This window comes from Quercus lobata, chromosome 12 (assembly GCF_001633185.2).
Source record: "Quercus lobata isolate SW786 chromosome 12, ValleyOak3.0 Primary Assembly, whole genome shotgun sequence".
In the NCBI taxonomy this organism is placed as follows: Eukaryota; Viridiplantae; Streptophyta; class Magnoliopsida; order Fagales; family Fagaceae; genus Quercus; species Quercus lobata.
The window spans coordinates 25102676-25126713 of record NC_044915.1 but is presented as its reverse complement, the minus strand read 5'-3'; the positions used below and the strand labels follow the sequence as shown (position 1 = coordinate 25126713).

Sequence of the window (24038 nt, the reverse complement as noted above, 5' to 3'; positions counted from 1 at the left end):
GGAAGTACTGCTATTACAATATAATCAAAATGAGTCTGACATTCTTCTCGTTACAAGTGACATGTTCCAATTTTGGAAGGAATGTCCTTAAGTCAACCGAAAACAGAAATTGAAGGAAAGCTCACTTGCCATAATATATAGGACTCCCTATGCAAATGGAAAGTATAAGGATTGCAGGAAAAAGATGCACCGATAATGTATCGAAAAGTTCTGCTTCTTTCAGATACTAAGCATTCCTGTACTTTTCTTCCCTTCAGATTTTCAGGCAGATTACACAACTGGATGGTTTTGGACTGGCTGGATAACTGCTTGAAATTTGAACCTATATTGTGCATGCTGTGAGAAACCTCAAAGTGTCAGCACAACTGATACTACTCATGGAAACAACAGAACTGACAAAAAGAGTTCAATGCCAGAAGATCAACAAGAAGGATGTCATGGCAATAAAGACATTTTCAACAGGCCCATTAATGACTAATAAATTGAAAAATTAATCACAAACCTTTCAATAAGACTTCCAGCATAATGCACTTTTGGCCAGCTTTTAACCCTAAGGAATACATAAATGGCCTTTTTTTTTGGGGGGGGGGGGGGGGGTGTTGTTGGGTCATGAACTAAATACTAACTTACTCAGGACATGCGCACTTAGTAGTACAGGCTGTAACGCATACTTCCAGAGGTAGTGATTCAACTGATGAAAATTTTGACAGCATAAGGGATTGAAAACAGAGGAAGAAAAAGGAAAGATCAAATAAAATATATTCAATACAGTGATCTTCACTTATTTAAAGAAGTAACCCAATTTCATTGCAAGTTCATATCATAAAATAGTCACACCTAGTGCATGAAGCTCCCACTTCAGCAAATTGGGAGAGAGTTGATAGGCAGCCTTATCCCAATTTTTGGGAGCTTGAACATGCAACACATCTCTAGGATGGAGGGCAGTAATCATCACACCAAGGTCCGAATAAAGTAAAATAAAATAATTTTTTCACATATATTTTATGAATATACTGAGTAATGTGGAAAGATACCACAAACTTTTTTAATGTTTTTGTCAACTAACATCCACTACTTAACAAATTTCTATTCATCAATTTACAAATAGCTTTCTTCAATTCATTCCAAATTTTTCCTGAAGAACAATAACCAAAAGCAGTACTAAGCATTCAAATGTGCTCAGCATCAGAGTCATTCCCCATCTCCCATTTATGATACCGTTATGACAACATTACAACATCAGCAAAATAAAAGAATACTTGCGTAACCACAATCTTTTGTTTGATATATGGTTATAGGAAACAAGACAATATAGAACAACCACCAAGATACCTTCTGAGATAAATCAACACTGCATTAATTGGAAAATTCATGTATAAACCATCGGGGAGAGTACAATGGACATCAGAATGTCATTAATGGAAGCAATTAATTCTCAAATTTAAAAAATATACAGATAGCATACTGCAGGTTTTTACGAGTCATCTTACACCTTATCAGGCTATACAACAATATAGCTTCAAAAATTTCTCAGAAATCCTTGTCATTGGCTGTAAATTACTTGAGAAGCCCAAGATCTGTAATGACGATATAAGAAAGCCAACACAAATGGCTTATTGCTATTTCCCCCTTTCAATTCGTAATTATGTTGAGTTGTCCTGCAGGCTACATGAGATTCGTAAATATCAAACAGAGACATCAAAACTAATTTTTGACTCCAAGCCATGGAGAGAAAGCTATCTCCTTCTGAATGGTAAAAGAGAATTAAAAGTAGAGCACTTTCACAGCAGCCGGTACTTTCAGCAAATGCACAATAAGATATGCCACCACTAATATTTGCAAGATGACATAGTAACATTTACAGTCAGAAATTTCCATAAAATTGCTGCAGTGAGGGAAGATACATTTGCAGTAGGAAATTCAGATGTAATTTAGTTAAAACAGCGATGTCAAACCATCAAGGAGATAACAATGGAAGTTAATGTGTTATTGATATTCAAATTCCAATTAATTCTCAGTCTAAAAATACATACAGAGCGTTACTGCAGCTCTTACACAAGTGAAATTTTTACCTTTCACCAAGCTACACAACAGTATCCTGCAAAACTCTTAGTTTTCCTCCTCATTGGCTGTGTAAATTACAGGAAATGCTTGAGATCTGTAGAGATGGCAAATACAGCCAATATCAATTCTAAACATACAACAGTGCAACCAATCATGGACATTCTTTTTGCAGGTAGCCCTTGCTTGGTTGCAGTTAAATAATTTCCTGACCAGTCCAGGCTCTTCAGCTGGCAAATACAGACATTAAGATGCTCAAGCCCATAATTCATTTTGCAAGGACCAGAGCTTTAACCAACTGGGAGAAATCTGGTTTACCCTGGCAGTAGGAACAGAACTGAGTGCATCAATTATCTCCAATAACAGTTGTCCACCCCTTTGGTACCAGAACAAACCAACCCAAGCACATTTTGAATAAGCAGATCTTTGAAGGGACGGTTCATTCCTCGAATCCTTGCATACAAATTTTCTCCAGCAGCAATGGCCAATCTTCCCCAAGCTGCTGAGGATTCAGCTCCATGGCAACTTTGAAATCAAGCAAAGATATCGAGTACTGGGATCCTTGCTCCTGCATAACATCCGCGGGTGCAGCTGTGCTCTGCATATGTGAATGATTAGCCGGCCACATGCCATTGATAATTTTCCCTTGAATCTGCTGCTTGTGAGCAGGTTGCTTTTTTGACTCATGTGTAGACCTTGTTCCCACCAAATCAACACAAGACCCGATCAACCGCTTCAAATACACATCCAACGTATTATTCACCATGTTAGCACATTCCGTAGAGACACCTCCAAGGCCCTGTGCTGCTGCAATCTGCTCCATACGATTTCTCAGCGTCTCTGTATCAGACAATCCACCACTATCATAATAGCTAACAAAATCACCACTGCTAACCAATGGCATAACTTTGCGGGCCCCACCTACACTAGCTGAGCAATACGGAATCCCAAGGGGTGCACGTAGAGGACTTCTAGAGAAACTCGGGCGATTCGACTGCTCCACCTCTTCCCCATCTTCAACACCAGTTACTGCAGTCTGATCTTTATCATGTATTCTAGGCTTTTCTGCAGGTCGCTGAACAGAACCCTCCCTTTCATGTTCATGTAGCTCAGCAACTGCTTGAAGATGCTGCACTGGTCTCTGATAATCACACGGAGTCAAATCACCATTTACCATATTGACCTTATTACAACTATCTTCTGTTCCCATGGACTGATGTGAGATACACTCGACCTTCCCATTTAGTCCAAGTGGGCTTGGTCTATCCCTGAGCTTATTCCGATCACGTAGCCCAGACCTAACCTTCCGCGGGGAGAGTGGCAAAACCCCATTTGACCAAACTGGTACATTTTGATTCTGATTTGGAAAAATGGCCCCACTTTCTTCATGCCCATCTTCCCCACCAGGAGAACTATTTGCAACTTGAATCCCAGATTTTTGGGGACCCGGTAAATGAATTGTTGGTGGGGTCTTGGCTTGGCATGCATTCTTCAAGATTGAAATTATCAACTGATTGTGAAGTGGAAGATTCTCCCTCCCAAAAGCCCGAATACAAAAACTTTCAAACTGACTCTTGCCCAATTTGTTGCTCAAAAACTTATGCAAGTGATAAAAGTAGAGTTTTGACTTATTCACCCCAAGCTTCTTGGCTATCTGAGCTTTCAAGTCAACCAAATCGATTCTCGAGCTCTGCTGAGGTTGCATTTCTCGAGAAACAAATTCATACACTATCCACAGAATCAGAAACCCCCCAGTAACCCCAATTCAACCCAAATTACACTTCTTTCTGTTTCCAAACGACCCAAAAAATTCCCCCCCACATATCATTCAATGCAAATCCAACGAAATCACTAAAACCCCCAATTCCCAACAGGAATACCAGTATCCTTATTTCCAAACAACCCTGAATTCACACCACCCACAAACACCATACAATGCAAACCCAAATCTCATCTTCTCGAAAACCAAAACCCTAGAGATCAAACCCACAAAAATTCACTAAATCCCACCAAAATTAAGCTCAATTTATCGAAACCTATACTAAATCAAAACCCTAAACTTTTACATCACCAACAAAAAAAATAAAAATTGAACTTGCACAAACCATAAAAAATTGCACCACTGTACCAACCCCAAAACCCCCCCACGTTTTCTTTTCACGAAATTCAAATGCTTCAAACTTCAACAACAAAATCCCAAACTTTTTGAAGTCGAACAAAGGAGATCAGTGAGTTCGACGAATTAAACAGAGTGAGAATTTTTCGCAGAGAGAGAGAGAGAGAGCAATGAAGAGCAAAAAAGTAAGCTTGAGAGAAGGTTAGAGATTGATTGAGCTCCTGACCTTTCGAACCAACTTCACGAATTGCAGAGAAATCGAACCCTGACTCACTGGGTGGTTCGAATCTTCAAAAAACTTCGACTCTCGCTCTCGCTCTCGCTCGCGCTCTTCTTCTTTTGTTTTCAATTTTGCTTTTCGAATTTTCGGTGCATTCTTTTTTTGTGTTTGTGTGTGTGTTTTTTTGGATTTTGGTGGTGCTGATTTTATATTTGAGCTTTGCTCTCTCTCTCTCTCTCTCTGTAGCTCGATCGCTGCTATTACTCTCTCTCTGCTCTCTTCTTTCTCGGTATCGCTCAAGGTCTCACCTTGTGCTCTTTTTTTTCTTTTTTCTTTTTTCCTCTCTCTGCCAGCGTGTACAATTTTTTATTTTCGTTTTATTTATATTTTTGTGTTTTTTTTTTTGTTTTGGGTTTTAAAATTTTCTCTGTTTTTTGGGGAAAAAAATGTTTGCTCAAACTTTTTTTTTTTTGATAAGTAATGTTTGCTCATACTTGGATTAGGTTAAATTTAAATTTATATATTTAAAGTCAATTGATGTAAAGTCTTTTTAAATTGTAATTTTTCTAAGAACAATTTGTTTTTTTGAGTTTTTTCTAATTCACAATTCGATAATTACAATGTAAAATGGGGATTTGAACCCTATTTGTCTTGGTTGAGTTCAAAAATTCCTCAACGTTTGTTTTTGGAGTTAGTCTAACATTACATTATTCATATAAGTATGTTTATTCGATTATAGAATTATGTTTTGAGATAGCTTTAAAGTTATCTCTCACTTTAACTTCGAGTTTATCTCGAGCATGCTAACTAATTTCGTGTCTAAGGATTATGAGATCAGATTGTCTAATAAAAATGGCCTTACTACATAAATTTGATGATTGTAAGATGCGAAATTGTATTTCTGAGTGCTAAGTTTGACACCAAGCTACTTTAACCATGTTATCCATATCTAAGTGCATAATTTAAATAAAATAAATATTCAAGACTAAGCAAATAACAACTACATTACTTTGATGATATGCTTCAAATTAGAGATCTAGGTTCATATTATGCATACACCAAAAACCAATTAGTATCTTGACCCGATCATATTCTGCATGCACTAAAATAAAATAAATTTGATATCAAGTTAAACTAATTTTCAAAAAAATACTAAACTATGGAGATGATTTGGTTAATGCAATATGGTGACTACAAAGGAGGCCATAATACTCTAGAAAGTAAATTACAATGATAAATATAGGTGTTGGGTATGTATTTCTCTAAATTATGATATTTATTTATATTTACTGTTTGTTTGGGAACAGCCTATTTAGCTGAAATTGAAATTTTTTTGCTAAAAGTACTGTAGATAAAGGTAAAAATTAGTTGAAATAGTACAATAAGACCTATAAATAGTACCAAAAAATGTAATGGACCTATGAATAATAGCAAAAACAAGTTAAATAGTAAAATAAACTAATTTTTTAAGACAATGCCAACACAACCTTAAGAGCAAAGCCAAGGAGCCAATTGGTGAAATGTGGGAGGAGCAATCCCTCCAGTGGCCCACCCAAAATTACAAACCCCCCCCCCCCCCTCCCCTCTCACCCTCCCTCTTCTCATCATAATTTTTTTTTTTTTTTGTTTCTTTAATTTTCCTTTTTCTTGGATTTGTTTTATGTCTTTTATTTTTATTTTATTTTTGTATATAATAACTAATGGACTATTATTTATTTTATATGCAAACTTCATTAACAAAAATAAAACAAATCATTCATGTATTTATCGATGTCTTTTAGAGATTCAAAACCTATAACAAACTCCTGAAAAATAAACATAGTATAATTGACTTGTATAATAACATAAAGTACTATTATAACTACATTTTTTTAATAAATTCAATAGGAATTGAAATATTCGGTGTCCATGCAAAGATGATTGCTCTATATTGTCAAACCAATACAACAACTGGGTTCTTTTTTATGAATAGGGGCTTATAAACCATGTCTCTCATTAATAACAATAAACTTTACTAATTGGAACCCATTTATGTTATCATTTATGTGTGTATAATAGCTACTTGTATTGATAATAGTTCCTCATTAAAAAAAAAAAAAAAAACTAAAATACACTTTTGGCCTTTAAAATGTTGAGTTGGATGGTTCAAGTGGCGTTTAACAGAAGTTAGGTAACAAATTTGGATGAGAGTACCACTTTGAAAATGATATATATATTCGTAGACAAAAATGAAAATTTTCAAATTTCATGGTCCAAAATGGCAACCACCAAAACTTTAAGCGACAAAAAATAAGAAGTATTATATCTTTCTTGTATTGACAACAGTGGTTCCTAATATATAAATAAAATAAAATAATGATTTTTAAGGTTTTATGATATCTATAAAATTATGAATCGAAACCTTTTGTCAATATTTTAGGGCCACTTTCAAGAGATTATTTTCTATAATAATTAGGTATGTATGAGATGAGAGGATTGAATACACCAAAAGAAATAATTAGATACTCTCGTTTTGTAAAAAAAAAACGGTTCCCCTTTATTTATTTTATTTTGATTAAAAAAAAAGTTCGTCTTTGATAAAAAAAAAAAAATTGTAAGGGCTTTCAAAAAAAAAAAAAAAAAAGAAAAAAGAAGAAGAAGAAGAAGAAAAATGGCGGCTGGCCCAACAATAACAAATGAATTGTACATGTTTGAAATCGAGTTCGTTTGTGAATAGACGAACAAGAGAACTGGGCCGAGTTCGAATACGCAAAGCCCAGACTCTTCCTCCTTTTCTCAATGTATGTTACTTATTTGTACACAGAATAGAATAGAATAGAATAGACACTGCTCTCTCTCTCCCTCTCTCTCTCTCTGAAACTCTCTCCGAAGAGGAAGAGGGAATGGATAGCGACATTGAAGAATCGCTGAAGAAGAGACAGAGAAAGACTCCATTCCTTGGGGATCCTTCTTCTCGCAAGGTCTGTTTTTCCAATCTTCCATCAAATTTTATATTTATGTCCAAATTTACTGTCGCAATTACTGTTTTTTCAAAACACTATCTACCTCTCTATTTTGCTCGCGATGAAGCTTATTTTTGAGAACACAAAGATTTCACTATGTAAAACAATATTTATTAGTTGGTATTCCAGAATTTTGTCTGTGTAGGTGTAGCTGTACCATGATTTGTTCATGAGAATATATTGTCTATTTGCTTATTGTGGCAACTCTAGTAACGTTGTTTGGAACAATGGTTTTTGGTGCTTATAAGATTGTCTATATGGAGGATTTTGTTTGTTTTTTTTGTTTTTTGGTTCTACTTAATTATTTGTCTTTGCTTTGATTATTGTTGTTGTTGCCAAATTGAATAGCTGCTAATCTGATTTATTTATGAGCTGAGGATCTGAGTGTGTGAAACTGTGCAGCAATTTGAACAGTTTGCGGTGCGTCCCTACGTAATGGGAGAAGTGGTAATGGTTCTTACTCTATCTGTCCATCTTTGATTAAGTGAATAAAGTGCACTAGTGGGGGATTGCTTTGTATTGCTTTAATTACTTTCTGGAAATCAGTTTTTATTACCTCGTATAAAATCTGGGCTAGTTTATACAACAGGTGATTAGGAAATGTGTGTGTGTGTGTGAGAGAGAGATAGAGAGAGAGAGAGAGAGAGAGATTTCTTATCCTCACTTCAATTTCCTGTGGCTGGAGGTTGTCATAGGATATACTAAGTGCTGAAAGTGGCCCCAATTCCAAGATGAATTGGTTGGCTGGGATAATATAAATGATACAGTCGTAAGTTTCAGTTAGTTCAAATGGTAAAGTCTCTTGTCAATGCATAAGGGATATGGGTCCGAATCCTGCCTAAACAAAAGAGAAACCTATTGGTGTCTTGGCTTGATATAAAGATCAATTATCATAGAATAGTTGCCATAGGTTTCAAATTTGTGTGTGTGTGTGTGTGTGTAATGTAGTCCTGCAAGTTGTTGAGAGTTGAGACTCATTGCTTAAAATGGAAGGAAATACCGGTAAGAAGTAAGTACATGTGAAAATGAAAAATCTCTATAAATTCATCTAAATATTGGAGGAATAAAATGAGGTAATTGCTTAAATGAATTGAATACTTTTACTCAATACCCTTTACCATTCTTAGCATAAAATTGTTATTTTCTCCCCTACTCACTCTTTCTATCTTAAAGGAGAGCAAGGGAATAGAATTTTGAAATATTAGTTTTTTGATTGCCATTCTTTTATGTACTTGATATGCTAAGAACAATGGCTAATGGGAGAATTTCAATTATACATAGTTTATGTGATTTATATTATGATTGTTGACTTAGTTGTGATTTTTGATTTGCCTCTAATATGTTGCAATTGATGTAGTAGTATCTTTTAGTAATAATCAAGTCTTAAAGAACTGTAATTTTTGGATTGCCTTTAATGCATCATCTCTCCAAGACTGCTTTTTAATTTTTTAGTGTTTTTGTTTGTTTTTGTGATCTGCATTTCTCATTGATAGTATTTTTGAGTGAAGATCAATGTTGGTATTTTTTGTCAATTATCCTTTTCTAGTGAGTTGCTTTGACATTACGTGGTTCTCTCCTTCTCAGTACTTTTAACTTTTTCTTTCTGGAAGTAATTATACCTTGCTCTGTAACAGAATTTTATGCAAGAGGAAGATATTCGGTTGGAGGCAACACGAGCTAGATGTACCTAATCTAACTTCTTATTTCTCTCTCTCTCTCTTTTGGTATCTAAATGCTTATACTTTCAAGAAGAATTTAAGTGTTTTTCCCTGCATGACAGTTTCAAATGTTCTCAAAAGGCATGGAGAGTTGACAGAGCGTCTTTCTAGGTACGGTTTTCTTGGGAACTTTTAAGGTATCATTCATGTAAATATTTGTTATTGTAAAATCACACTTATACCTTTTTGAAAATGTCAGTTAATTTTTAGTTTTATGAAGGGAGTTAGCTTTGAGAGTTTATGCTTGAAGTATGACAAGGAAGCTTCCTTCCAAAGATGCTTCTAAAATCTCCCTTGTCTTTTTCTTTGCATACATCTTCCCCTTTATCTTTCTAAAATCTCCTCTATTTTTAATTGTATAATATTATAAGAAGGTCTTGTGTTGTGGTTGCCTGGTTGGGCATCGTGTTATTACTTGAAGAAAGAAAAAGAAAAAGAAAAATTCCATTCCAAGAAGTTTGGATGTGCTATATATATATATATATTTTTGATAAGTAACGTAAAAATATTATTAATAATAAAAAAAGTGCCAAACTGAGTAAATTGGGGATGTTCTATGGGGGCACAAATCAGGAACCAAACATACAACGATCAAGAAAAATAGGAAGGGAAGAACAAGAAAAATGAGAAAAATTAGTTTTGGACAAAAATTAGTAATTTTGGGATACAAAATAGTCTGACTTTTGAAGGGCAGGAGTCCCCTTGAAGATTCTGTATTTTTCGGGTTCATTGTATTAGTCATTGTTACTTAAGGAGAATACTTTTGTATGCTGACTTTATACCTAAGTTAGTCCCTATGATTTTTTTGTTAATAAATCTTTGTTCACTTATGAAACAAGGATTATGATATTTACCTGATTAAAATCCCACCTTTTCAAAGTACAACTTTAAAACCCTATTTGTTTTTTTCTAGGTACAGTTTTTTCAAACAACCCATTTTCAAATTGCTGCGAAAATAATCTGTGCCAGACTGCTGCTTAGGGAAAATCCTTACAATTGACCATTTTCAAAAATTGTGAATTGGTGTTGCATGTGTAACCTAGATGGGGAATCCGCTAATCTTTGGGCATTAGCCCTTTGTTTGTTGAGTCCAAATTTGATAAGGATGTGGTGCAAAACCCATGGTTTACCCCATCAAATAAAAGAATGGTACATCAGATTATTTCATATAGAAAAATACAAACTACCACAGTCAATTTAAATCCCATTTAAACCAAAAAAATAAAAACCTAAGGAAACCACCTGTGCTGAAGATGCCGGTGATGGACAGGAGCTGCTTGTGACTGTGTCCACTACTGCTGTCAACGGCTCTCGCTCTCTTAATTCCATCTTACCTATATCTGATCTGATTTAAAAAAAGAAAAAAAACCAATATCTGATCTAATGAAAGAAGTGAAGGGTGAGAAAATATGTAAAGTTTAATTTGCCACAGGAGCAATAGCGTCTTGTTGCAACTATTGTGTTGCTTTTCTAACAGACTATAAGACACAATTCCCCCACCTTTTGATTTTAAGAATGACCCACATACGTAGGAAGAATAAAAATTGCAACTTTCCATTTCTCTATTTGAAAAGACAAATCAATCTTCAGCACAGCAGTCTTTTTGTCTTTTTTCCTTTTTACTCTTCTCGAATGGTGTTTAATTTACCATCTTTTTCTTGTCTTTCCCTTCCTGTTTTGCTTGATCATTGTAATTTGGTTTCTTGATGTTTTTGCCCCTTTAGTACATTTCCTATGTACTGGGCTGTGTTTTTTTTTTAATAAAACTTTTATGTTACTTATCAAAAAAAAAAAAAAAAAACCTTTAGCACAGCAGTGGTGGGTGGAGTAGCATCAACCCAGAAATTCCCAAACTTTTATCAGATACATACGGGTAAGATGGAATTAAGAGAGAGGAAGTGAGAGCACCAATATCTTTGACAACAGTGATGGTGAAGTCACTGACTGTACCTCTGGCAGAATCTCTGTAACTGACATTCTCAGCACTGGGGTGGGTTCTTAGTTTTTTTTTTTTTTTTTTTTTTTTTTTTTATTTTAAATTTTAAAAATGGAATTTTCATTGTGTGGTAGTTCCTATTGTTCTATTTGAACCCATTTGAATTAATCTGAGGGGGCATCATCCCATTGGAGGGTGTAAAACATAGGGTTTACACCATGTCCATATAGAATTTAAACTCTTGTTTGTTTTGGGTGCATTGGGTTATACCTAAGAGGGTGGTGGACTTATTGGCTTGTTGATGTAGGACAAATTAGGGATTTGTCTACATTTAGTTGTGGTGGGTTTAGGGTTAGGAAAGAAGAAGAATTAGAGAGAAGTTACACCGTTTAGGGGTTGTGTGAACAGTAACCCTAGAAAGAAAGAAAGAAGAGAAAATAAAGAAAAGAGAGAAAGAGAAAAAACAACAAAGGCCAATGTGCCTATTGCTCAAAACACTCAATTTTATTAATCAACTCATTCTACTTCTTTGAATACATTGAGCACAATATATATATATATATATATATATATATGCACATATAAAGACTCTTGCTTGTACTAGTAGTAATATGATTCCTACTAGTATTAGGACTACTAATAAAACCTAATAAATACTAACTTGGACCCGAAGTAAATAAACCTAAGATACTTAAAACCCTAGAAGATTCTAGAGTCAACAAAATTACCAAAATACCCTTAGTTCGCAGGAATTGCAGAAATTACAGATTTGGCCCTCAATATAAAACCGACCATAACTAATAAAATAAAAACCCAAATTAAAAACTGTTTTAACCCTAAAAGACTCATACTTAGATCATTAAAAAGGCACTACTTTCACTTCAATAGGAAGTCACATGAGAACCCAATAAAATAATTCTTGAATAGGCAAATTTGCAAAGTAATAGCATATTAATCTTCCATGACTCTATCACTTGTTGGAAGTGGCAATTTGCTAGACATCGAAATGGAGATGTTTGGAATGCAATTCCGCTTTGTGTGATGTAAATTCTCTGGAAGGAAAGAAATTCTAGGACGTTTGAGGGCATTTAACAATCAATGGTGTTGGTGTTGCGAATTTTTATGCTCACTCTATATGAATGGATGGTTTCTGAGTAGACATTCCTTTTCAAGTCTGTTAGATTTTGTTGACAGCTGTAGTTTTCTTTAGTTTGATGCACTGCCAGTACACTTCCTGTGTACTGTGATGTTATCATTTTATTTTCTTTCTTCATTTTAACAAAGCTAACTTACTGATAATAAAAAAAGCCCTTGATCTTGTTATGTTCAATGTTTTTTTTTTTTTTTTTGATAGGTAACGAAAAATATTAATAATAATAATAAAAAAAAGCCAACCCAAGTACATTGGGGATGTACTATGGGGGCACAAATCAGGAACTAAAATACAGGATCAAGTAAAACAGGAAGGGAAAAACAAGAAGTCATATATGTCATGCTTATTGCAGAAGGCATGCTCTAATAGAAGAAAAATAAAGAAGAAGAAAGTAGGTGAATTTTGTTGAGGGTTATCTCTATAGTTACGTCTATGACTATATCCACTTCTGACATCTTGTATTATGTTATTCATCTAAAATGTTATGTCTATAGTGTTAGGGATATAAATGCTTTGACCATCTCCCAAAAAGCAATTCAACAGTTTTTGTACCTTTCTGGCCCAAAAGAGGAAAATTTTATTTAATTTCTTAATATGGATATCACCGTTTGTTCATAGTATGCTAATTGTGTTCATGATGATATATTTTATTCTGCATAGAATTTCCTGCTCTTGTCTCTATGTGAATTTTACATGCACAGGAATCCTTTTTAAAAGAAAATTTTATTGCATGTTTTTTACGTGCATGGGAATCCTTTCTTTTTCTGGCCATAGTTTAAACTTGCATATTGATTGCAATGCATTTATGTAATGCTATGTTTGTTTAACACAGTGGTAGTTTAAACTAGCATATGTTCTAATATTACTATTATTTAGTAATTTTTTATTTTATCTTTTATTTTTTATAAATACTATGTTTTAGTAACTTATATTTAGAAGTTTTGGTGACATTATTGATATTTAATAGGGATTCTGACAAGATGATATTTGATCGTCTACAAAAAGAATTTGAAGCTGCTCGTGCTTCTCAAACTGAAGGTAGCTTTAAATATAATGTTCTGCTTTTTCTTTTGTTGGGGGGGGGGGGGGGAATGAAATTGGATGAAATTATAGGTACTATCTAGCTTTGCTCCATGTCTTTTCTTGGTATCATTTTCTTTTATCACACCAAAAATTATGCTTGGATGTTAGTTGTAAGAGCCTTCTTTACTTTGCCTTTTCTGCCTGTACTCCCCTTTTTATTGCTCATAGTTTCTCTGAGTTTAACAGTGGTTTAGGAATGCTGGTGACTGAATATTTTTCACTTAGTACAGACTGCAGTTGGAAGTTGGGAATTTGCTCAGCCTGATGTCAGCCTACAGCCATCAACTGTAGCTTTAGGCTTTTGAATGTGTTAAGCTTTAGGCTATATTTTGGTCAGCCTAATACAGCAATCTGTTTGACCTTCTTTGCCCATTCTTCCCCTCCTTGAAACTGCATCCTCTGTGTGAACTTGTAGGAGGAATATTGAGAATATCAGAGTAGGAAATTTTGAACATTTAAATGAACTAGAATTGACTTTGTTACCATTTTCTAAAGTTCACATTCTACCGTTCTAGGGAGGAACCTTGGGATTCTCTTGTTGCCAAGGAAACTCAATTTCGGACAAAGAGTGCAGTTAGCTCTCTTTCGTGGCCTAGACTTCACCTGTGTTTGAATTTTCTTATGAAGTTCTCTTGAAGATTAGGATCTGTCATCTTGAGCTTTCAACCTAAAACTGATGCTTGGGTTCTGGGTGAATGTTTCTTCTACGATAGTTGGGGGTGGGAGGATTTGAACCCTAGATGTCTCCGTTGGAGACAATAGGGGGTGCCAACCAATTGAGCTACAAGGCTCTTGGCGACCTGTTTGAGTCTTCTATTCTTCTTCTTCTTATTGTTATTATTTTTTAATTTTATGGGGCTTGTACTTCTCTGACAGAAATTATAGTGTTAGGGATGAGATAATATAATTCAAATGCATTTTTTTGTCCATGAATGTTTTGTGTCAGCATCCTATTTCTTCAGTAGTTTTGGTTTATTTCTGCTTCAACTAAGAAGTGAACCTTTCTTTTTGGTAGAGATATGTTTAGATGGCGAAGAATGGAATGATGGGCTATTAGCAACAATAAGGGAGCGGGTATGGCTGTGTTAAATATTTTTAAGTGATTCACTATTATTTACCTATTTTCATATTAGTGCTAGATGATCGAGACTGTGAATCTCTGATCTTTAATTTACGTGGTTCCATGTTTTCTGCTGGGCATAATTAATATGATCTGTTTTTTTTATCAGGTTCACATGGAGGCAGACAGAAAGGCAATGCCAGTGGACTCAAACATAGTTTCAGCTCCTCATTTCCAGGAAAGAATCACTTATAAAGTTGGAAGTAAGGTAATCTTTCAACATATTCTGTCCCCTCGAATTGTTAAGGGGTGAATTCTAAAATGAGAAGATTTAATATTTCTAATCCATAGTGGTGCAGCCTTTGCAGCTAACAATGAGCTCAATAGAAAACAAGATCAATTACTAAGAGATTCTAGAATTGTGGTCTAGTTTTGATATGGGGTCTTACTGGCACCCCTCATGGGTCACTTCAATTACTAGTTTTAGAATTGAGTTCTTTAGGTAAGAAAGCTGCTGGTTTAGTCCCAATTAATTGTTTTACTGAACTTGGGGTAATCTGATAATTGTAATATTTGTTGGAATGAGTTGTACTAGAGGCCTTTGAGTCTTCTTTTACATTTTGGAGTCTTGTTTCTGTTTTGTTTTAGCTGTTTCCTACTTGGTGTACTAGTTCTTTTTTAAGCAAATTATAGTAAACCCATCTGTGGTTAGTCCCGTTTTCACTTTGCCTACTCGTGGTTCAAAACTTAACACGTTGCCCACCTGTGTTTAGCTCTGTTTGGTCTCTATTATCCACATCTGTTAAAAACAGGGGTAAATAAGTCTTTTTGCTTATATTTTATGTCTCTCTCCTTCAAAAACATAAAAATAACTAAAATATACAAAGAAACAAGATCAAATAGGGGATTTTGTAAAGAAACTAAATAGATAGAGCTGGGTAGCAATTTTCACATGCTTCATCCTCTCTCTCAAACTCTCATTGTAAAAGAGTTAAGTAATAGTTTGCACAGATTTTGGCCGAATGAATGTTCCTCTCTTGCTATTGTTAATATATATAATACACTAGAAATACATGACTTGAGTAGATCAGATAAGAGTACTAGTATTTGAATTAAATTGGATTTCTATCCCTATTATCTCTCATCGTGGTGTAGCTTGTTATCTTGATAAGGCTCATTTGAATTTTGATCATTATCTTCACCTATTGTTCCAATACAGATGACTACTTTGCCAACAAAATCATTTTGTAACGCCCCCATGAACATGAGCACTATTCGATTCTGTACATAGTACACTTACTACATGCCCAAACAAAATTACAAGATTTCCCAAAACTAATAAGTAAGACGAATTTACGAAACTTCAGTCTAATAGTAATATTCTAAGAAAAAAGGTACCTTCCCATGATCTTTCAATCCTATTTTGTGGAATCATCCCTTATAATATTTGGGCAAATCTTCAAACTGTTAGTCTTCATGCGGTGTCATTATTTCTCATAAGATGAAAACCCAGCAACACCTAGAGTTGAGTTTGCCGATCTTCGACTCTGATCTCCCAATCAAATCTCTGACTTGATCTCCACCAATCTCTGTGGTCGTTGATCTGTGGGTTTGAAGTTGGAAGGTTCCTTCCTTTCTTTGATTGGTGGTGTTGGGTTGTGCAGAAAAGGACCGAGAATTAGGAGAGGCACTAGCAACACCCACGCCACCAAACCCTTGGTTGATCTACCACAATCCAAACCCACTGCTAGGTTTCTCTTTACCTCACTCTTCGATTGTTGATTGCTTATCTCCATCTCACTCTCTTTTGTTAATAACGTTGCTGGTTGTTTTCAGATTGTTGGTCTTCTTGTAAAATTTGGTTCAAACTTTTGAGTTGTTATGAGATTTTTGATATTGATATAGATTAAAAGTGATTTCATTGAGCCTTTTGATTGGTGTGTTGTTCCTCTACTTTGTTCTTATAGAAGTTCTTAAGCAATAAAAAACCCTAGCTTTTTGATTCTTGTTATGTTTGTTTTTTTTTTTTTGTCTTTTTTTTAATCTAATGAGAAAGGGAGGGGTGGGTAACGGAGACCAAATGGAGCTAAACACAAGTGAACAAAGTGTTAAGTTTTAAACCACGGGTAGGCAAAGTGAAAATGGGCCTAACCACAGGTCGGTTTACTGTAATTTGCCCTTCTTTTTCTTTTTTATTTAGTAATTATAATGGTTGTAGGAAAAGGACTGGGAATAGCATATATAAAGGCTTTTATGTATTCTGCTAAAATATATATATATATATATATATATGGAGTCTACTAAATCCCATCATCTTTCTTAAAGTTTTGAGGTTGTGATCACCTCCTTCATTGGTGTGGTTCAGTGGTTGCCTAGTCTCCGCGCCCCCCCCCCCCCCCCCCACAAAAAAAAAAAAAAAAAAAAAAACCCGCCACTTTGATTACCTATTATACCAAAAAAAAGCACATTCAGCAGCAGAATTCTTGGCTAGACAGCGGAAAGTTAATGCATATCAAGAATTACATCTCCTAATTGATTGTGTCATGTTTCCTTGATAGTCTCCTAGTTGACATAGGATCCCTTATTGATTTTGTTCTCCTAATTTGTTTCTATCTTCATTACTTTCCTATTTTGGTTAGGACTTTTTACTTTGTGAAGATGCTAGTATAAGGGTGTAGGAGGCCTTGGTAGATGGTTGATGGTTAAATTTCATTATTTATAATACTTCTCTCCCAGCTCCTGTTTGGGATGCCTGGAAGAGAGACCGTGGTTCTGTTTTTGTTGCTGTTTGAATGTAAATTTTAGTTGTTTATAAATTATAATGAAACCTTTGGGTGTTTCTTGAGAGTTGTTCTAGCTCTCTTTTTATCTTCTTCTCTTCATCACGATCATTGCTTGACAACACATAGATCCGAGTTGAGTTATATCTTATATTGCTGATTTTGTTTCACAATTCTTTTTCTAGCATCATTTAGCAATAGTTGTGGGCATTACTTGTCTTGTGTCACACAAGGTAGCTAAGTTCTTTGTCTTGAATTTTTTTTTTTTTTAAGTTTGAAAAGAAACAAACATGAAAAATACAAGAAAAAAGTATAGCCTTTTAGAAGATCGTGGGTGAGATGTAAATCTTGGCAGGTGTGTATAGGGAAAGTGAGAGAGATTATTGTCAGATTAGGTTGGAGAAACCTGGGCCACCCATGAAAAAGCATCAAAAGTGGTGGCTTCAAAAGTTGGGATCACCAAACCTGGAAAGAAAATGTATCACATGCCTTCAAGCCATTTAAATATTCCTTTTGAGACAATATTATCCTTACAGAAACTTTAATTTATGATGTTATTTGATATTGTTGTTGCATAGAGTTTTTTCTTGAATATCACAGTTCTATTTTCATTTGAGCAGGTGATTTGTTGTTTGGAAGGGACAAGAATTGGCATACAATATGAGACATCTTTTGCAGGTACTTTGAAGTGATCTAGTCATAATTTTCTATCACATGTCATTTGTGACAACAATTTTTATTCCAAGTGCTCATTTGAGTTGCTTGCCATTTTATTCAAGATGGGTTGATAGCTGGAGCATCTCTGTCCCTTGGTGTTTTCTCTCTGTAATTAATTTCTGATATTTGTTTTCTTTTGTTCTATATTCGGTTGTGCAACTTGCTGATAGCTTAATAGAGGTTACTACTATTGCATGGAACACATTCAGTTTGAATGGTAGGGTAAAGCATCTATCAAGGGATTTTTTTAATTTTATTTTAATAAGTAATAGAGATTTATTGATATCAAAAAAGAGATACCCAAGTATACAGGGAGTATAAAAGGGTCTACAGATCAAATACAAAAATTACATAAATCAAGTAAATCAAAAATTGAAGATAAGGATTGGTTTCTCCATACTGACAACATGTCCAATAAGGTTCTAAAAAAGAATAACTTCAGATCAGGCAGGGAACTCTCATCATCTTCAAAGAACTTGCTATTTCTTTCCCTCTAAATACACCACATCAAACAATGTGGAACAACGATCCATATATGTCCACTATGATGGCGACCAACATCTATCAAGGGTTTATTTGATCCATTCTTTTGTTTTTGCATGCTTGGTAATAAGGTCTGTCTGTTTCAATAAAGCAAACTCACAATATGAAATTGAAAAAAATAATAATAATAAAAAGAAAAGCGTTTTTGTGGATTACTTTGTTGAAGCAGGCACGAGCTGGATTGAAGATCTGTTTTGGTAGATAATAACTCTTTTCACTGCTTGCGTGTTGATTTAGAACTAATTGTTTTTTTAAAGAAATAGTTGGAAGTTGCTTCAACCTCCTGTTTTCATTATGAATAAACACTAATGTGTTATGGTTATACTTGTTTTATAATGACCCTTTCCAAGAAATAAAAACAATAAAAATGTCATCTAGGTAAGTATGTATTGCCACCATTATAGTCAAAAGTTTTGATTATGAAACTTAGATTTGTCTTCTTTATATATCAGAAATCATCCTATAAGATGAAACCATGGAATTTCTGATTCATGTGAAGAATGTTATGGTCAATTATTTTGGGCTAACATTTATATGATTTTGCTGCTTATGGAGATTGCCGTTAGCTTAATTACTCATAAAATCAATTCATTTGTTTCCATAATTTTGTAGGAGAACTTTGTGAATTATACCATTGTGTCCTTGAAAGCAAATCATTTCTTGAAAAGATGACTGTCCTTGAACACACAATTCCCTTTTTTCTACCAATACGAGAAGCAGAAAATGATCTTCTTTCTTCCAATGCAATGGTAAGGTTGGTTGCCTATGTTGGCTTTGCTGTCTTTATACTTCGATGATAATATAATTTGTTCTAACTATGTTCTTATCGATTTGTTTTCAGAAATTTATAGATTACATTGGAGAACTTTTGCAGGCTTATGTGGATAGGCGTGAACAGGTAGATTCTTGTTACAGATAAACATTAAAAGAGATAGTTTGTCATATTCTGATATTCACATCTTGTGTCAGAAAATTAGGGCCTGCTTGAGTTTTCTTCTAGATTATAGAGTTGCACTGTGACTTATTTGAACCAAAAGAGGAGCATATGAAATGCATGAAGAATTTGGTTGATATGTTGATCATTGGATAGGCAAGGTTTTTTTTGTATTTATGCTCTAGCTCAAGTGGCATCTAATTCCCTTGTAAGAGCAAGGTGGAGGATGAGGTCATCAGTTTAAGACCCACCAAAACGCCGGTGTAACTTACTAGTAGAAAAAATGTATATAAATTAAAGCAGAAACTAGTTTTGACAGTTAAGGTGAACTTTGTAAACATCAGCTACAGATATGATGTACTTGGTATAAAATGCATTGTCATAGCATGATATGTTAACAATAATGGTATGGTGGAAATTTTATTTCTTTAATTATTGTCTCCATGGTGCTTATCTTGTAATAATTGCACCATATCGACACTCCATGTTTTTCCCTCCTTCATACTTCAAACATTATTCTGCCAATAACAAGGATTAAGTCACTAACTCTCCTGCTTTCCAAATCTGATGCAGGTTCGGCTTATCAAAGAGTTATATGGAAATCAAATTAAAGAATTGTTTCACAGCCTTCCATACCACATGGTTGAATTTGTGCTAGATGATTCTGATTGGTTAGTACATTTTATTGTGTTTGCTCCCACATTCTGTTGTTTTGTTCAAATCACTTAATGTGATCTCATGCTCCACTGTCCCTCCCCCCCCTCCACCTCCCTCTCTTGAGTTTTTTTATTTTTTATTTTACCCTGCTTGCAGTTCACTTGCTTTCAAAATGTTCAAAAAGAAAATCCTATATGGTCTTCGCAGTTATTATACTTCTTCATATGCACATTTCAAGTATATTATTAAGTTGATCATTTGATGGGCAAGGTTCTTAGCATGAGATCAAATGGAAGAATATGAAGCATGGCTCATAGTGGCTCATACATGATTATAAAATCGCTATTTCAAGATTGCTGCATTTGGGATAATTTTAGTGGTGTTCTTGCTCTTTTAATTTGTGTGCAACATGATACAAGTGATCATAGGAGTTGGATTCACTGTTAGTATCTTAAACTGAGCTGATCTCAAAAATACTTTTTCATTTATTCTAACACTTATTTCTGTACTTATTATTTTCCTTTCGTTCTAGTTAATAGGTAAAGGTTTGTGCCCCATAGGGCCAAGGCATTGGTTTGGTGTCTAATTCAGGAGCATAAATAAGGACTAGGGTGGAGTACATATCCAATGTTTTCCAATAAAAAATGATTTCATAATCTATGTCTATGGAGCTAAGCAAACAACAGCACAGATGTTTGTATATTGGTTGAAATTTGAGATGTATTGCAGCTTCCTAAACAGAAGGTTTTTTTTTTTTTTCTTTTCCCCGAAAACATGCTGGATTAATGGTTGATCTAATTATACTGTAGCTAACTTTCTATATTCCTTTCAATAGGCAAAGCTATTTCGTTGTATGTTTTTGGCTTTATTTGTCCATTATTACATAATTAGATAATAATTTTAGTTGGAATTGAAAATCTAAGATATTTTATCAACAGCTTTCTTTGAAACTGGGTCTTTATGCAATTTTGATTGGGTGATCATTGCTACGGGTCTGGGAAAGACAGGCCTTTTCATTATATAAGATGCATGCTCTGAAGATATAATTATTATTTAAAATTTTTTACCATGCTGAAAATTTTGATTTTCTTGATGCAGTAAGGTGACAGTAAGTCTCAGATATGCAGATCTTGTTTCTGTACTTCCAACTCGAATTAGAGTGCTTGCTTGGCCATCCAAGAAAAGTAGTATTAATGCAGCAACTATGAGCAGGAAAGAAAATGGAGTACTGGGAAGTCACCAAAATCCTGCTCGCTTATCATATGCTGAGGATGCCTTACGAACCATGAGCTTACCTGAAGGTGCTTACTGCTTCCAAATCATAAACATATTTTATAATCTGGGTCTAATTCTACTGATACGTACATGAGGCCTACTTGCTCTCATCTCCTTTCATGGCAAACCACACTAGATCTACAGCAACGCTATATGTGTTTTATCTTCGACTTAAATTAGGCTGGTTTGGTTCTGTATTGGGGTTAACTATGCGATTCCAATAATTTAAAATGCTACCTTGCTTACCAAAAATAGTAGATTCATATGTTTCTAATAATTGATTTCCGAATGTGCATTTTCTGTCATTAGGAATTTTTTTTCTTTCCCCGGTTTAAAGTCATCTTATATACTACTCAAATTTGTAATCAATTTTAGTTTTCTTTTCAGTTTTAGATAAGTATGCTTTCTTATTTAAAAGAATGATCTTTCACTTCTTTTTTTTCCTTTTTCTTTAAAGGTTTTGAAGGCATTCTATTGGGCTTCCTTGTTATATATGCAATTGCCTTCATTTATATCCTTTTAACTGCTGACAATTTTTTTTCCTTCTCCCCTATCTCAGCATATGCAGAGATTGTGTTGAATTTGCCACGAGCACTTCAGCAAATATTTCAACAGAGGAGCCCCACTTTGTGATTCATGCATTCAGATCTGTACAAAGCTATAGAAGAAATAGTGCTGGCCTGCTGCGTAGCTCAAACTGTTGTTTTAGCAAAAATGGGAACCGGGTTATCTTCTTTCTCTTTGCTCAACAGGAAACCTGAACTCATATCCAAGTCAATATTGAAACAGTAGATTTGGTCTCATCAGTTTGTATGTGGGAAAAATTTGGGTAAAGTTCCTCAGTTACTGTACCTAATTTTCCCAATTAAATTTAATTACATGGTTTACTGGTCAATGTAGTAGCCTAAGGGAAACCTAATGTACCTAATCATGTGGTTTTTACCCTTTGTATATATGTATCTCTCTATGAAAATTTTGTTCTTTTTGTTGGTAACTAATTCATATTATTTAATTTGGACATCAATTCATTTGATGGAAGTGAAATCGACACATTTTGTGGGAAAGCAGCAGGCAGCTGATTTCCCAGCTAGCCCAAGTCCGGATCGGGTATTGCTATCGTGAAGCAAATTATTGTGCTGATTTCTTAGCTAGGACAGGTGCTCTTCAAGCTAGTGGTTTTATTTTGTACCAAGATCCGCCTGTGGATCTTCTTGAGCTTATAAGCTCGGATAAGGTTGGAATGTATTGTAACAGGACTATCCCTGAACTTGCTGTTTCTCTTCAGTTTCTTTTAATGCAATTTCCTCTTTACCAAAAAAAAGACGTATGAGACATCTTTCACTGACATGTGGGCCTCATCAATGTATGAGACGTCTCTCTTGTTGATATGTGGACCCCAAGAATGGAATTATGAAACCCTAATGTCAATGAGAGAATTGTCTCATATGCCGAGTGCACATGAAAATTCCTTCGTCTTTGGGAGGGTCCATTCTTGGTGATACATTATTATATGGTTAATATGGTAACGAAAACTTTATGTTCCCAGCATGTGCACCATTTCCCTTTCAGTAATAAAGGCGATTGGATTCAATAATAAGAGGTTGGCAATGGATTGCAACTTTGCAAGGTAGAAATTAAGAATTAAGATGGTTAAATTATTTATAACCTTTTAACTTATTAATACTTTTTTTAATTTTTATTTATCGTTATTTTTTATCATTCTAACTTTTACCTCTCACAACAAGTGGTAATTGTATGGTACAATAGATCTAAATCCTGAAAATACATAATCTGCTCCACTATTTTGAGAAAGCCTATCTCCTGTTGGTTTGTTTTGTTTTGTTTTTTTAAATATATTTTAATTTTAATTTCAATATTAGCAAATTTGCCCATTCTTCAGTATTGCTAAATTCACCTTTTCTTCTATTTCTATTCTAAATAGGTTTTTTTTTTTTTTTTTTTTGGGCAAAAGTACTAGAGATGATGCTAAGGATGCTATAAATTTTATTATATAGAGTCTATGAACTCACTAATCACAAAGAAACATTTCAAACATTCATTAATCTTACCAATCACATTTATTACAACGTTAATTTCTTAACTTTATGTGGTAAAATTTGTAGTGTTTATTTAGGCAAAATTTGCTAAATAATATTTTTTAAGGAAAATTTTAGGAAAATAGCATGTGACTGAAGTTATTTTGTTATGTAGACTCTTTTTGGAACACGAGTTCCAACTCAAAATTAAATTTAACAAACTCGAGTTCCAATTTGTTATACCTACCATGCAACCTAAACTCAAGTTTGAAAAACTTGAATTCTAGAAAAATTCTACATTACCAAAAAATTTTGCCCTCGTGCTATCCACATGAAATTTTCCTTTAAAAGTACTATTCAGCCTTTTGCTGTATTATTTACCATTATCCAAAGTAGTCAAAAGAGAAAAGAAGAAAAAGGAAAAAAAGAAAGACAAAAAAAAAAGAAGAGAAAGCAAAAAAGAAAACGGAGTGGGGACACCAGTCAGCTTCATTTTGGATATACACTTTTCCCCTCTTTCATCGTTCACGTGATCGATGTTGATTTTGTGGATCATTGATGCTTTGCTTTCTATGCCAATTCACTCTTTCACTGTACTATTGTTTGTTTTCTAGATCATTGATGCTTCTATCATCTATGCCAATTTGCAATTTTTACGAAAAATGCTGGGATACAAAAGATTTCACAATTTTTATTACAACTCATCACGTGGTAAGTTGTAAATGATGGAGATTAAATAGTGGGTCC

The 24038-nt window shown here is 34.3% G+C and overlaps 2 protein-coding genes across 3 annotated transcripts; one reads left to right on the top strand and one right to left on the bottom strand.

The window, feature by feature from the left end:
- Positions 1-1963: 1963 nt before the first annotated feature.
- Positions 1964-4732, bottom strand: LOC115971638. The gene has a single exon (XM_031091637.1). The coding sequence runs from the start codon at positions 3764-3766 to the stop codon at positions 2501-2503; it is 1266 nt and encodes a 421-aa protein (XP_030947497.1). The 5' UTR covers positions 3767-4732; the 3' UTR covers positions 1964-2500.
- Positions 4733-7109: 2377 nt separating this feature from the next.
- On the top strand, positions 7110-22532 carry LOC115971954. 2 transcript variants are annotated; one of them, XM_031092075.1, is made up of 13 exons: positions 7112-7357; positions 7802-7846; positions 9034-9082; positions 9180-9228; positions 13174-13244; positions 14305-14363; positions 14519-14617; positions 17750-17807; positions 19002-19138; positions 19231-19287; positions 19897-19994; positions 21079-21281; positions 21815-22532. In XM_031092075.1, exons 1-13 carry the CDS (start codon positions 7280-7282, stop codon positions 21886-21888), a joined length of 1077 nt encoding a protein of 358 aa, XP_030947935.1. In that variant the 5' UTR covers positions 7112-7279; the 3' UTR covers positions 21889-22532. The 2 variants fall into 2 exon arrangements, with proteins under 2 accessions (XP_030947936.1, XP_030947935.1); XM_031092076.1 differs by lacking the exon at positions 7802-7846 and having other exon boundaries at positions 7110-7357.
- The last annotated feature ends 1506 nt before the right edge of the window (positions 22533-24038 follow it).

Coding starts and splice junctions, on each gene's coding strand:
- LOC115971954 (XM_031092075.1), top strand. CDS start 7,280: ATGGATAGCGACATTGAAGAATCGCTGAAGAAGAGACAGAGAAAGACT. Junction 7,358..7,801: donor GGGATCCTTCTTCTCGCAAG/GTCTGTTTTTCC, acceptor GAAACTGTGCAG/CAATTTGAACAGTTTGCGGT. Junction 17,808..19,001: donor ATATGAGACATCTTTTGCAG/GTACTTTGAAGT, acceptor ATAATTTTGTAG/GAGAACTTTGTGAATTATAC.
- LOC115971638 (XM_031091637.1), bottom strand. CDS start 3,766: ATGCAACCTCAGCAGAGCTCGAGAATCGATTTGGTTGACTTGAAAGCT.